Consider the following 15,345-nt stretch of genomic DNA (forward strand, 5'->3'; position numbering starts at 1 on the left):
GTCATCTTCCTGCTACAAAGATGCCTCTCTCACCTGGAAAAGGCTGGAAGCACTGTGAGAGTCATGTTCTACGACTTCTCCAGTGCCTTCAACACCATACAGCCTTTGCTTCTGAGGGACAAGCTGGAGCAGAGCGGAGTGGACCACCACCTGACCGCATGGATCCTGGACTACCTCACCAACCGTCCTCAGTATGTGCGGATACGTGCGAGTCAGATCGGGTGTCCTGCAGCACAGGAGCCCCACAAGGAACCGTTCTGGCTCCATTCCTCTTCTCCATCTACACATCGGACTTCAACCACAACTCTGCTAACTGCCACCTGCAAAAGTTCTCCGATGACTCTGCAATCGTCGGCCTCATTTCCGCCGATGATGACAGGGAATACAGAGAGCTAAACCAGGACTTTTTAGGATGGTGCCAGCGGAACCGCCTCCAGATTAACTCCAGTAAAACCAAGGAGCTGGTGGTGGACTTCCGCCGGGGTAACCACCTCCGGTACCGGTGAGCATCCAGGGACTAGACATTGAGATCGTCAAATCTTATAAGTACCTGGGTGTTCACTTGAACAACAAACTGGACTGGTCCGACCACATACATGCACTTTATAAAAAGGGACAGAGCAGACTCTTTCTGCTGAGGAGACTGAGGTCTTTCGGGGTGCAGGGTGCACTCCTGAAGACCTTCTTCGACTCTGTGGTGGCATCAGCCATCTTCTACGGAGTGGTCTTCTGGTGCAGCAGCATCACTGCAGCTGACAGGAGGAGAATGGACAAGCTGATAAAGAAGGCCAGCAGCGTGCTGGGCGGTCCTCTGGATACCGTGGAAGTGGTGGGGACAGGAGGATGATGACGGTTGTCGTCCATGATGAGCCACGCCTCCCACCCCATGCAGGACACTCTGGTAGCGCTGCACAGCTCCTTCGGTCACCGGCTGATTCATCCCGGTGTCTGAGGGAGAGGTACCAAGTCCTTTCTTCCCGCTGCGGTTAGGCTACACAACCGGCTGAGCTCCACTTCACAACCAAACTGAACTTGGTCACTCAGCAGTTTATCACTTTATCACTCTACCACTACCTGGTGCAACAACATGTGCAATATGCTGAAGTACTTTTGTTTATATACTTTGTTTATATATATATATATACTTTTTATTCAGTCTGTACATATATTCTACTGTTTTTAATGCTTATTATATTCTACTGATGTTTTCTTTTTTAATGCTTATTATATTACTTGTTTCTATTTTATTATTCGTTTTATCAGTGAGCTATACTACTGTGATCCTGTAATTTCCCCACTGAGGGACTAATAAAGGAATATCTTATCTTATCTTATCTTATCTTATCTTATGCCGGACAGGCAGAAATATACAATATCATATATATTTTTATTCCAGATAGGCAGAGATATGCAATATCATATATATGTTTATGCCGGATTGGCAGAGATATACAATATCATATATATTGTTATGCCGGATAGGCAGAGATATACAATATCATATATATATATTTTCTCCAGCCACATGGAAACAGACATGTCCCTGGCTTATACGGAAGTAGCTGTATTGTGGAAACTGTGTCCCTGGCCAGGATGATCCCTCTCTGTTGGTGGAGAGGCCTCCACCACACACACAAACATATCGGAGTCTTTTTCTGTCACTCTTTCCAGTTCTGCTGCACTTCTGGTGGGCGGGTATAACATGGGGCTTGTTAGGAAGGACAATTAGTGCGCTAGAAAGATCGCGAAATAAAGGATGTGTGAGAAAGAGCAACTGAGAGAAAACATGCGTACAAATCTTGGGGCGGTAATTTTGTTTCTCTTTTCGCATCTGTCCATTATGAGTTTGGCCTTTGATATGATTATTTCCAAAAGCTCTGAAACATAATCTAATGGCTTGGCTCAGTCAGACACAACTCAGGCAGACACAGTCACAGTAGTCCAGATGAATTGTCCAGCTGCAAACACACAGACTAACATGTGAACAGCACTTTAGTTGTAATAAACGTCACTGCATCATGTGCAGGATTGCCAAAGGCCTGCTAGTGATCATCAGCTCCCCATCGAGCACACACACGCGCACACACACATACACACACACATCTGTTAAAACAGTTAGTGTGAGAGTCGGGGTGTACGTTTGTGGAGGTGGTCTTTGTGAGGACACATGTGTCTTTGCAACATCAGGAATGTATTACGGCTTTGTGTGAACATTCACAACATATTGTGTTTTATTCAGTGTGTGTGTGTGTGTGCTCATGAGTGGCCCAACAGTTTTCCTAAAATCCTCCTCCAGAGAACTTCTCGATACTTAAACCTGTGCATGTGTGGAGCATTGGGAGTGAAATAGATCTGTGTGGGAAAACCCCGGACAGAAAGCACCGCTTTAAGGGTCAAGGCTCGAGGTCATGGGGTCAGGATTGAATAAACACAAATAGTGAAAACTTGTGTATCCATGAGAGAAAGAGAGAGCAACAGAAGAGAAGAAAGAGCGCTCTCTCTCTACGATGATGTTCAGACATAAATGGACCCACAACTGCAGCAAACTGTCCGAATTATTCCTCCATCTCTGTGCAGATGTTGACTGTCATGACAAGACACACTTTCTTTTTGGGCACATTTCTCTTTAGGTATCATTGTGACCTTGGTATCAAAACACAATCACGTCTGGCCATTACTTTATAATAACACAGAATGAGCTGATGGCCGCCTGACATCCCTCCCTTGTCCTGTTCTCTGACTCTCATGTTGCCCGTCATAATAAGGAAAAGATGTTGCCTGTCGGCTCTCATATAGCAGAGGACAGGAGGGAGTCAGCACATGTGATCATCTGTGCACGATTTGCCACCCAGATGTGAACTGTGATGGACAAGATACATGTGAGGCTGTTTCCTGTTGAATAAACACAACATGTGAGGATGCGTGCAGTCGGATACTCTGACGGCCGAACAGTGGCCGCACAGTTCAAGTGATGTGGGGGCTTAGAAACATTGTCCAAATCCTCTTCAAGTCTTCTTTTTTGGCATAATATTTGTTTCATCTTAATTTAACCTGGCATGTCGACTACCAAAACCTTTTCTTTTTACTTACTGTAAATATTAAGGATTTTTGTTACCATATCAGATGGAATATGAAGTCCCGTACGTTTGATTTTTAAGTGACAGTACGATTGTGAGAGTAACTCAGTGTGTGATGCTTTTTACTAACATCTGGAGCTGGTGTTCAAGACCCTCTCAGTCCCCCTCGCTTGAATACCAACTGTGTTACGTCAAGATGCAGGGGGCCGAATTCTGTGTGTGTGTGTGTGTGTGTGTGTGTGTGTGTGTGTGTGTGTGTGTGTGTGTGTGTGTGTGTGTGTGTGTGTGTGTGTGTGTGTGTGTGTGTGTTTGAATAAGAGTAAACCAGATTCCTGGAGTAAAAACACAGTCTGTGGGATGTGAACGGGTCACGAGTGGGGAACGTGTGTGTGTGTGTGTGTGTGTGTGTGTGTGTGTGTGTGTGTGTGTGTGTGTGTGTGTGTGTGTGTGTGTGTGTGTGTGTGTGTGTGTGTGCGTGTGTGTGTCTGGGGATTTATGGAAAAGAAAGGGGGAATTAGTAAGGTGGGTAATGTAGGAGCGACCTGAACAACTGAGTGTCTTGTATTAACCGTGTGTGGGTGTATGATTGAAGGCAGCTGTGTGTCTCCATGTATCATCTCTCAATGCACTGATTAGATATTCAGACTTTAAGACATTGTCCCTACTTCCTACCAGCAAAAATAAATGTTTGAATTCAACAGGAAATGTTCTTTGTCACTGCGTTATGGAATTAGGTTACAGTGATTACATCACTTGATATGAAATAATAAAGAACACCATCTCTTAGGTCCTCTTCTACTTTGACTTACTTATTACAATAAGTAATCAGAACATTTATTTGCACTGCTATGCCAAGGACACACAACTTTATGTATCTATAAAAGTCAGGATTAACCGGCACTCTGACGTCCCGAAAACAATGGTCCATAAAATTCCTCAAATTCAAGGGTACAATCTGACATAATCATGTTTGAATCATGAAACACATACATTACAGAACCGGGCTCAAGCGGTTAGGCTTAGAAATGTATGAATGATCTTTTTATCATTATTTTAACCCAACTTTTGATCATTATTTTCCTATTGTTTTTTAAATCTGACTGCTTTCATCGCCTTCTTACTTGGAGATGGTTATTCATGCTTTTCCAGAAGGGGTTAATTTAAAAAGCTATTTAGCTGCCTGAGCGGTAAAGCCCACTCACGCTTCAAGGTAGACAGAATATAACATTTAGACCGTTAGCATCAAGGAATAGAAATCACATGACAACAACGTCAGCCTCTTTGCATTAACAGTACGAGTACTGGCTCCAGAATAAACTCACCTTATTATCATCTACACTATGATTGGACTGGTTATGAAGCTGTTACATCCTCTCTGAACTCCTCCTATCCAAAATGTATAACTGTAGCAGTTAAGACCATTGACCCAAATCTTGAGCGTTATTTATAGATTACTCTGCTTTTGATTCGCCCTCATGGGTCACAATGTGTGAAGACGAGCCGGTCTGCTCGTGACATCTTTGAATCCTCTGGGGCTGATCTCAGAAATCCCTTTTTGAAATCTATACACTTGTATTTGATCAGTTAATGTCCGCTTTGGAAATATCCACTCACGCTGCTTTGCTATCAACGAGAGAGAGAGAGAGAGAGAGAGAGAGAGAGAGAGAAACACTGTAGCTACATATAATTATTTATTGCTGGACCTTATTTGCTGAGACGTTCTTGTGTTGCTAAGTGTGTTTATGATTTAGCGAGCACATGTATACTTCAGTAGTGAGCCAGCACACATTCCCACACACTCTTTGTGGGAGTCAAGTCGATGTGATGGGAGAGAGAGATCGTGTCCGTGTGGATCAACTGGGAATTCTATCGACTTGAGAAACAATACGACAGGTTTAGTTTACGTGTGTGAGCAGCAGACAGGAATCCTCTGTAATCTATTTATTATGCTTTGGAAAGTAGACAAGATAAATGACTTTATATACACATGCTGTCTCTATTGGACAAACACACACACACACACACACACAAAACTGCGTAAATCTTTGTCCTGATGTCATCTGAGGCCTCTCCCATAGAGGATATTTGTGTCTCTTTAATTGAAAGTGTCAAAATGGTATCCAGAGGTTTAAAAAGACAAACCTATCGGGCTACAACTAATTATTTTTAAATATCAATTTTTACTATTTTCACAATTCTTAATTAATTCTTTGGTCTAAAAAAAGGGTTACAGTTTCCCAGGCTTGCCAACCAAGTGACGAGGAATATCTGCTGCAGACTGATAACAGGGGTGTGGACACACACACACACACGCTCGCACACACACACACACACACACACTGCATCACCAACAACAACTGCTGTCCTGTCAGGCGTGTAAACAGAGGTAGATGGAAAAAGTTATCTAATGATAGACCGAAAAAAACAGAGAATAGAAGAAGAGGATGAAATAGCCACATTCGCCCTAAAAATCTCTCTCCCTCATCTGCTACACACACACACATACACTTATACAAACACAAACACACACACACACACACACATAACAGCACATAACTGCTGAAAATATCAGCCTCGCCAGCAGCCCACACATTTTCGATTGACATTTAAATGCAAATTGGCAGAAATGTTGTCTTCTGCAGCCGCTTGACTACATATGAATAAATATTATTAGACGCAGCACTGAAAGATAAGAGGAGGACAGAAAGGCGGAAGGGTTTAAAGAGTCCACGACGTGGAGGGTGAACCTCGAAATGAGATTGAGGAACAATGGAGTGTTGAAAGATAGAGATGGAGAGATGGAGAGAATTTATCATTTTAAACCCCTTGTTGCTTGGATCTCTCTCTCTCTCTCTCTCTCTCTCTCTTTATATCTATCTCAATTCTGTAGTTTCTGCAGGTCCATGAAAATCCAATTAAAAAATTAAATCCTGCTCTTATGGTCGTCTTAAGATCTAAAGCTGCATTCTTTCCCAGAGAGGCTGCCTCAGCGCGACATGTACAAACACTTGTGTAGCCGACGCACTCACAGCATGAAGTCACAAAAGCCTTCTGATGAAAAACAACTCGATTATGGTTCCAATTATTCTGAAGTATTGTTTTTTTATTATCAAAAGGCTCTTCAGAGGTAGCTTTCCTCCACATACTAGTGCTCGAATGTAAGATCTATGAATCAGCAAGCCTGTTGTGTTGCTCGAGTTTCTTCTTTTCTTCTTCTTCTGCGATGTTAAACTCTGTAAGAGTTCTTTGAACACTTAACCCTTGTGTTGCCTTCGGGTCATTTTGACCCGATTCAATATTTAACCCTCCTGCCGCCTTCGGGTCAATTTGACCCGATTCAATGTTTAATGTCGGTGTTCTTTCGGGAGTCAACAAACAAACATAAAGTACCTCACACTTAAACTTGGAAAACAATATTAATTCTAATAATTTTCTGGAGATTTTAATAGCTGGGGTCATATTGACCTCAAGGGTAAAATATGTTAGTAAATATAAAGGTAACAGGAGGGTTAAACATTGAATCGGGTCAAATTGACCCGAAGGCAACACGAGGGTTAAGGGACACATACGCCGGGACATTTTAATTCTTGGATTATGAGTGGTGCAATGACCGCTGTGACTTTTGTAATGTTCTTCGAGGACATGTTTTGTGAATTAAATACATATTATTTTTGGCATCGCTGAGGCTCGTTGGTTTTAGATCACACACCTCGGGTAATGGGGAGAACAGTAATGATATGTAGACTTCTGTACAGCATGAAGTGACACTTTGGAGGGTTGTGAGGAGGCACAGTGGAATCGCATCAACGCGTTAGCTCTGCGCTAGTTGTGAATGTACCAAGTCGGGCTGAGGGCCTTCATATCATCCTGATCTCATTCGCACTCAGTTCAGCCTCCAGCTACCATACAATTCACAATATCTTTGCACTCACAGGACTCTTCCCACTTTTCAGTCACAGTTGAGCTGCAGACGTAAATTATATCAGATATTTAGTTCCGTGTGACAGAAGTTGGAATAACATAACAAGCAGTGATTTTCAGCATTAAAATGCAAGTGAAAGATAATAAATGACAGTATTGATGCTAATATCGTGAGCGTTGGAGGTGCTGGGAGACGGATTTTATTTCTTTTGGACATAGCCGGCTGGCCGTTTCTCCTTTTCAACCAGTATGCAAAGCTAAGCTCACCAGCGTTCCAGCTCTACATTAAAGTGGCATCAATCTTGGCATTAAATTCTGCAAGAAAGTGAATGAGATGTATTACAATGGCTCATCTCTGGAGCAGGGGTTGAACTTTACGTCAAAAACTATCCATCAAATTTGAGTCCAACACATGCAACGATAGATCTGAGTATTGTCAACGGACTACAGGAAAGAATGACAACTTGCTCCGTGACTAATGCTATTATTTTGCTCCCTGAATACTTTATCTTGTTTTTCCCAGGAGATGCCTTCACTTTTGTTTCTTTTATTTTTACACATTCAACCTCAATGCTGGTCTGTTTCTTTCACATTCTCAAGAGTTATGATCTCAGAAACACTTAAACAGCAGGTACCACACATTGCACACACACACAGACACACACACACACACACACACACTGCAGCAGAGCAGGAGACTGTGTGACTAGATCTCAGCAGGTCCAGGTAGAGCACGATGGACACACAGCTAGCCATCGAGCCGTTGCATCGCGGCGCTGTTACGCAACACTGCACAACACCAGTGGGTCAAACTGTTGGTTATCGAGATCCTTTTTGTCTTTGTCTTCTCGCTTTATTTCCTCACTTTTCTTTCTCCCTATTCCCTTTTCCTTCATTTAATTTTCACAAGCTCCAAATCCCTCTCTGGTTTGGTCCAGCTGCCTGTCATTTCCTTTCTCTCTTGTTGCTTTCCCACTCCTCTCTCCTTCTCGCCCACTGAGAACTGGCCAGATCTGCTCATTTCCTCTCTGATTGAGCAACACTTAAAGCAGCTGCAAACGCACACACGCACATACATACCCAATTTGAGGGTAGCGCTGTCATGGCCAAAATATCTGAGACGCATCCATTTTCTTAATTTGGTAAAGCCCTTTTAAATGATCCTCATATGGGCTTCGCTTACACTTTTGAGAAGTCAGGAAGTCTGCCTTGTGCTGCCACACAGACGCCGAGCAATGTACCCAGAAAACTCTTCAAACTATTCAAATCTAAAATACGGATGTGTTATCTCACCTGAATTAAAAACGGCTCTGTATATACACCTCAGAAGGAAACTGGCTCTACTGGTTCCACTGCTGTCTCCATGACAACCAGTGGTCAACCGTGACATCAGCAAAGGTCCCAGGTGCTGCAGTTGTTTGTACTCCACTGGCATCATACCAGTCCGCTATGTTTCTAGTCAGCGCTCCATTGTAAAATAAGATGATGGATTCTCAGAGATAAACTCTCTGCTGCTTCCAGGCAAATGTCCCTTTTCTGGGCATTTCAGTCATTGTGTTGAATGCAGAGATTTTATCTTTTTTTTTAACAATGTAGTGTTATGTTCATTTCTACATTGCACTCCCAACTGGAAAATAGACAGCTCCATGGCTGATTATTCTCCGTGCTAGGAAATAACATAAACAAACCTGGCTACCAATGTTAGGTTGAGTTATGGAAAGGCATTTAAAAATGACATGAAGGCCAAAAACTGATAAATTACCTTTTTATTTTAACTGTGGATTGGATTTTCACTGAAAATGGTTAACCCAATGCTTTCTTTGTTTAACCTGTGTATTAATTGATTAGTTTAAGTATATTATATCTGCTTGTTAAAAGTTTTTTTGTTGCCCACATTATTGTCGTGTAGTTAAATCAACAGGTCATTTATCCACAATGGGATGTGTGTTTGTAGTGAGTATACACATGTCATACTGAAAATAGGTCCTAAGATATACAGGACTGTCTCAGAAAATTAGAATATTGTGATAAAGTTCTTTATTTTCTGTAATGCAATTAAAAAAACAAAAATGTCATGCATTCTGGATTCATTACAAATCAACTGAAATATTGCAAGCCTTTTATTCTTTTAATATTGCTGATTATGGCTTACAGCTTAAGAAAACTCTAAAATCCTATCTCATAAAATTTGAATATTTCCTCAGACCAAGATAAAAAAAAAATTTATAACAGCAAAACAAAATCAAACATTTGAAAATGTGTTTCCAGGTGTTTCGAGTTAATTAGACGATTCAAGTGATTTGTTTAATACCCTACTAGTATACTTTTTCATGATATTCTAATATTTAGAAATAGGATATTTGAGTTTTCTTAAGCTGTAAGCCATAATCAGCAATATTAAAGAATAAAAGGCTTGCAATATTTCAGTTGATTTGTAATGAATCCAGAATGCATGACATTTTTGTTTTTTTAATTGCATTACAGAAAATAAAGAACTTTATCACAATATTCTAATTTTCTGAGACAGTCCTGTACATGTTGTTACACCTTTGTTAAGCAAAACAAACTGCATACTTTTGACTCAGGACTCAAAGGAAACTTGACCTGCGGATTTATGAGAAATTTACGTTAATCCGCTTTTGGGACGCATGCAAGCGAGAGCATTGTTGACCAAATGCTTTGCATGCTTCATGCACACCGACACTGGATTTAAAGTTTCTTTGTAGCAACTCAAAGACACTTATAACAGCACACCAACACACACACAAACAAACACACACCACACACACACACACATGCCCATGCACACTGCAGGACAACAGTGAGCAAATGATCCTTGGCTGTGAAAGGGTTCATGATCCATCCATCGCAGTCGGCCACCGCTCAATTATTCAACAAGGTGCGATCTAGTTTCATCAACTGCCAACACCCCCGCCAGCCGTCGGATGCAGAGGGAAATACACAGATAGACACACAAATTACCATTAATGCTGAAGATTTCTTTGATAGAAATTCTTCAGTAATGTGGATATAATGACTAAGTGGATAAAGGCAAATAATAGAACAGCCAGACCACTGTGGTAAGTTCAGAGTTACATAATTATACTTTAATGCAGCCTTTAAAAGCAGAAAAGGACAACCGTTATATAACGACATTACGATATCCATTATCACTGGACAATATCTAGTCTCATGTCACAATGATGATATAATATGGAGGTATCCCACGAGCCCCAAGCTGGAGGCAGCGTTTTCAACCAACTAACAAAGATGACATCAGTTTAGCTAACTAGCTAAAGTTAATAAAATGTGGTGATGACGGCACAAAATGATGCTTAGTAAAAACTCAAAGCTTCATATAGCAACGGTAGAAACCGTAACTAAGAGGGGGCGGATAGTGAACTGTGAATCATGTGCGTGAATTTAGCTCAGATTTAAACTGAGACATTCAATTCCTGTCCTTTCTAAAAAAAGCTTCTCATATGTGACGTTTCATGTTGCAATAAATGATGCCCCGCCAAAAAAAGAAGTCAAAATTGCATAACCCAACCACTCCGCCAAACACAGGTATTGTGTGTACACTGTCGTCGTCGTCCCCCCACCCCACCCCACCCCCCCCACATGCACTCACAGAGACTGACAGAAACAAAGGCTGACACGACACTAAAGGAATCCAAGGGACCGCACATCCTCTCAGTGAGCCACAGTCACACAGAGGTCAGTGCACACGTGTGTGTGTGTGTGTGTGTGTGAGTGAGTGAGTAGGTGTGTGTGTGTGTGTGTGTGTGTGTGTTTAACGCTCTGATCATGTTCTCATAATGTTCTGCTGTGGGTGTAAAATATTCCATGTTGTTTCCAATTTTGGGAAAGCACCCTGATTTATTGCGGAATGTTCCATGTGAACATTGACGGGGCCCGGAACACAACATGGCCACGACAGTGTTTTCCCCACCGTTCCTCCGGCGGGGCCTCCCATGAGGACAGAAACTGATAACCGGCCGCTTTCCTGATGTCACGCTTGTTTGCTGACAAAGGGGGGGAAAAAACATTGCGTCTCATTTCTCTCACTCCCCAATCAAAACATTATTTTTTTTTTTCACAAAAAAACATGATGTTTTCAACACCCTGAGTTCAAACAAACATTCGATGGCCTCTCGGTTCGGAGAGGAGTCTTTTTCCTTTACACATATACATACAAGCCAGGACACACACCGCCGGGTCGTCGTCCTCGACGCAGCTGAAGCTCGTTCAGATCAAACCCAACACCAAGTCGACAGCCTCCAAAATGCTCACAAAGCTCCAATGAGGCTTTGGGAGATGGCACAGGCCCCATGGCTGGGGGGGGACAGGCATTGAGAGGGAGTCCGGGGTTAGATTGGCAGACGCTTGCGTCTCCCCCACATAATGACTTCCAGCTGTGCTACTCTCACTGTTTATGTTAGAGGAGTCCCACTGAAATCTCTTCTTCTCCCCGTGGTCGCAGACTGGAAACTTCTGTCATTGATTTTTTTTCTGCACCGCTGTGTATTTATCCGTCTGCTGTATTTACCCGGGCTCTGCATACTCTTAACTCCACTGTTTCCATTCTCAAACTCTGTTTTTCAATCCTCTCGCTGCATCTAATTTCGATCACTCCCACGCACTCTCTCTCTCCCTCCCTGCTTGTTCTTTTCCTCCTCTCCCTCCTCCTGCCATGTTTCTCCTTTGCATCGATGCTAATACGTTTGTTTCAAAATCTATTTTTCTCCGCCTTGGAAGTTCTGACCCAGCAGCCCAACCCGATCTACAGCCAGGAAAAGGAGGATCTTGAGGGATTCTTGCTTTTACTCTCTCTCTCCCCCCTTCTCCGCGCAAGCTGCCCAGACCCCTAAAGAATTCAGTGCCTGAAATTCAATTATATGTTACCATCTGTGTTATTTGTTTAAACATTCGAGGGGTAGCTTTCAGTCAGTGGTGGTGTGATCGAGGGTCAGCCACGATCCCCAACATGAATTTGCGCTGATCACACAGTTGTGTTAAAGGTGAGATAGAGGTCAAATAAATGAATAAGGTCATACATCTTTCTTTCTGTCAGAATACATCATCAACAATCTTCTCCTCTCTCTGCAGAACCGTTCTCTCTCTCTCTCTCTGCCCACACACTTCATATGTATTTTTAGCAGACCCAAGCTGGACCATGATGGTAGCTTCACGTAGAAAACAATCGGCGTCCCGTGTTGCGTAGGATTGCAGATCTCTCCCATGCACACAATATGTGCAGCGTATGTAGACCGATATTTGGTCACCCAACACCCACTCTACCTGTGCGTTGCCTCACAGCTAATATCAGATGAGGTTACAGAGTTGGTAACCGGCTATCATTTCTCTCACTCCACATTTCTTTTCCCAGTGTGTAGGTGGTAAATCAGTGTGATTATTACACTGTCGAGGTAAAAGTATACAGGTTCTATCAAGCTCCATAATGAAATATATTCTATCAATGAATGGAAACATAATGAGGAACATAGATCGACAAAGAATGACGTAAAATAGTGAAGAATTATTGTATATTATTCACAATATACAATGTGATTTAGTCAAATTGCATTTCCTTATAATCTTGGACTGCATATAAGACCTCACCCATTGATTTGTGGACTACGGTTTTACAGCCTCGAGTTCTTCACTTTTGCCGGTGCCATCTTGGTTTTTGGGAACTAGAAGTGGCAGCTCAGTATGACCCAAACCTGAATAAGAAAACAATTTTAAAGGCTATAATTAACATTAATTACCTCAAAGGACACTGGAAGAGAGTTAAAGTTATAAGACAAAAACACCCAGATCTACTAACTGTCACGACGGGATGTAGGGTGGACCCAAATGCACAACTCAGGAGACAGATAATACTCTTAAAGATCTTTTACTTAGTCTTTGTCAAGAATGGAACAGACTGAAGAAACAAACAGTGGACCTCTCAAGGGCTTGGTCTGAGAACACAAAACAATCTGGCAGAGGACAAGTGATAGTGAGGGACTAATGAGGGGATGGGCTGCAGGTGAGAAGGGCGTGAGGACCAGGTGAAGGGAATGAGGGACTAACGAGGGAGTGATCAGAGGCAGGTGAGGGGAGTTTAAACTGTTACACTAACACTGTGGTAGTGTCCTGTCAATCACAAGGTAGCCCCGCCCTAAAGCATTACCTGCTTTATAGTTTATTTTACTCTAAATAAGACCATCATTTACTAAATGAACATCATGCTGTATTGAAAAAGACTTTAAACTAGCGTTTGAGAACATAAACTCATGTTTACAATGTTTACTGATGTAATAAATCAAGAGAGAAGTCATGTTATCCTAGGATACTACAATCAGACATCTTTTTGCATCCTCCTGATGGCTATCAGGAAGAAAGGTTTTAAAACAATTCCACACTGCCTTCAAGTTTCCAAACCGAGTGTATCACCGTTTTACTTGACAGTATTCATGAGTTCTTTGAAGTGGCCCTCACATTTCTCGTATAATTGAGTCACTGGCCTGAAAGGTGGTTGTTATAAACGGGTAAAGTGCCTCCGCTGGTGTTGAAGTCACCTGCTGTGTTAAAATGCCCTGCAGACAGTGCCACACTGTCTTCCCCGGGTTTTCTACATATGCTGCACCATTTCGATACCTTTTAAACAATGCACTAATGTTTGGCTGTATTTTCAAGCTACTTCCTAGAGCTGAGAATGATCCCATCTCTACAGGGTGCTCTTCTGCTATCTTCTTCCCATGGTTTGTCATCATGGAGTAATAATGGATGAACCTTTGCTTTTGTGCGTGTTTGTTTTGTACCTGTGTTAAAGATTTGTTCTCGTTCTCTTCCAGGAGGCTCTCTCCCAGGCTGAAGCCGAGGCCGAATCCGAGTCACGGCCCCCAGCCGCCCCGTCCGAGCTCACTCCGCGTCTGTGCCACCTGATGCGCTCTGACGCGGGCTACGGCTTCAACCTCCACAGTGACCGATCCAGGCCCGGACAGTACATCCGCTCCCTGGACCCAGGATCCACCGCGGACCACGCCGGGCTCCGGCCACAAGACCGGCTGATAGAGGTGAGACGGAGCAGCGTGGCCGGAGCGTCACGACGGCGGCATGCAGTAAATCTACCTGGCTGATGATGTCACATTCAACGATCGAGTAGTTTGAGCTTGTGGTGGTGCTGCATCGGGCTGCATTTCATCGTTGTGTATGAATGTGGAACATTAACAAAGACAGATTCACTATTCAGATTCCTTTGATACAAACAGTTCATTTTATTGACACTTCAGACCCGCTTTAATTCCACGTGAACCCACAGACACTATTTTTCAATATTAATTTCCATACGGATCGTTAACACACAGCTTTCTTTTTTGGGATTATATGGGGTCCGATTACAAATCATGTTTTATTTTTTGATTAGCATAAGTGATATTAATATTATGTTGGTGGCTGGTCACGAGTATAGATGACAATAGAAAAACAACTTAAAGAAAATGATGCTGTCTAGAATGATTTCAAACCACTTTTGGTTCAGGTCCGCATCCAGATACAAACTCAGATGTTTATGTAACATAACCAGATGCAATGTTACACCCCTTGTGTGTCTGTGTTGTGGAGTGGTTTGTGGGGTTTTATGTGTGTGCTTATTAAGAAGATAACAGGTGGGTGGGACCCCCGCAGTAGTAGTGATAATAGTTGGAAGAATATTAAACGTTATGTGAGCGCTTCAGTATATACTTGCAGACCCGTGAAGACAAATGAGGAGATTATGAAATATGGTCACACACTAATGAGGTGTATATTATAGATGATTCTGGTTTAGTCTGGTACATGTCAGAGAATATTAAGATTTACTGAGTGTGAAAACATCCCCTGAGGGGCCTCTTGTAGCCCCTCAACTTGCCACTTAGGAGCGTGTGTTTTCTGTCTATTGAACTGAATCAGTGTTGTCATCCAATCATCCAATCCATTACCTCCAATTAGATTTACGTTTATGCTTAGGTGACCTTCTCTCAGTTTTACTCCATGACACACTCAAAGTCAACAGATGTCTTTGCTTGTGTTTGCAAAGGAACTTCTTATTTACACACAAAGGAATGTGTAAGACAGAAGGAGAGCACCTGAAATATTGGAGATTTACTAAATCTGACTGTACAAATAACAGTCAGTCATCTCGATTCTTCCTAAATATTCCCTCATCATAGGCATTTTTTCCATCTACACACACAACATTCACCCTTCATTCCCATGACCTTTGGCCTCTCTGGCTGTACATCAGGGCCCAGACCACACTGCAGAACAGGCCAAACAGCAACCCAGTTGGGTCTGATAGTGACAGTGAGGTGAAACAGAG

At 42.5% G+C, this 15,345-nt stretch overlaps 1 protein-coding gene across 1 annotated transcript in view; it reads left to right on the top strand.

Annotated features, from left to right (window-relative positions):
- Nucleotides 1–15,345, top strand: part of LOC130189080 (Na(+)/H(+) exchange regulatory cofactor NHE-RF2) — a 30,461-nt gene that overhangs the window by 7,373 nt on the left and 7,743 nt on the right. Inside the window, exon 3 of the mRNA XM_056407738.1 lies at nucleotides 13,841–14,062. Within this exon, the coding sequence (XP_056263713.1) occupies nucleotides 13,841–14,062 (222 nt within the window). The remainder of the gene's footprint in view (nucleotides 1–13,840; nucleotides 14,063–15,345) is intronic.

Source organism: Pseudoliparis swirei, chromosome 23, assembly GCF_029220125.1.
Source record: "Pseudoliparis swirei isolate HS2019 ecotype Mariana Trench chromosome 23, NWPU_hadal_v1, whole genome shotgun sequence".
In the NCBI taxonomy this organism is placed as follows: Eukaryota; Metazoa; Chordata; class Actinopteri; order Perciformes; family Liparidae; genus Pseudoliparis; species Pseudoliparis swirei.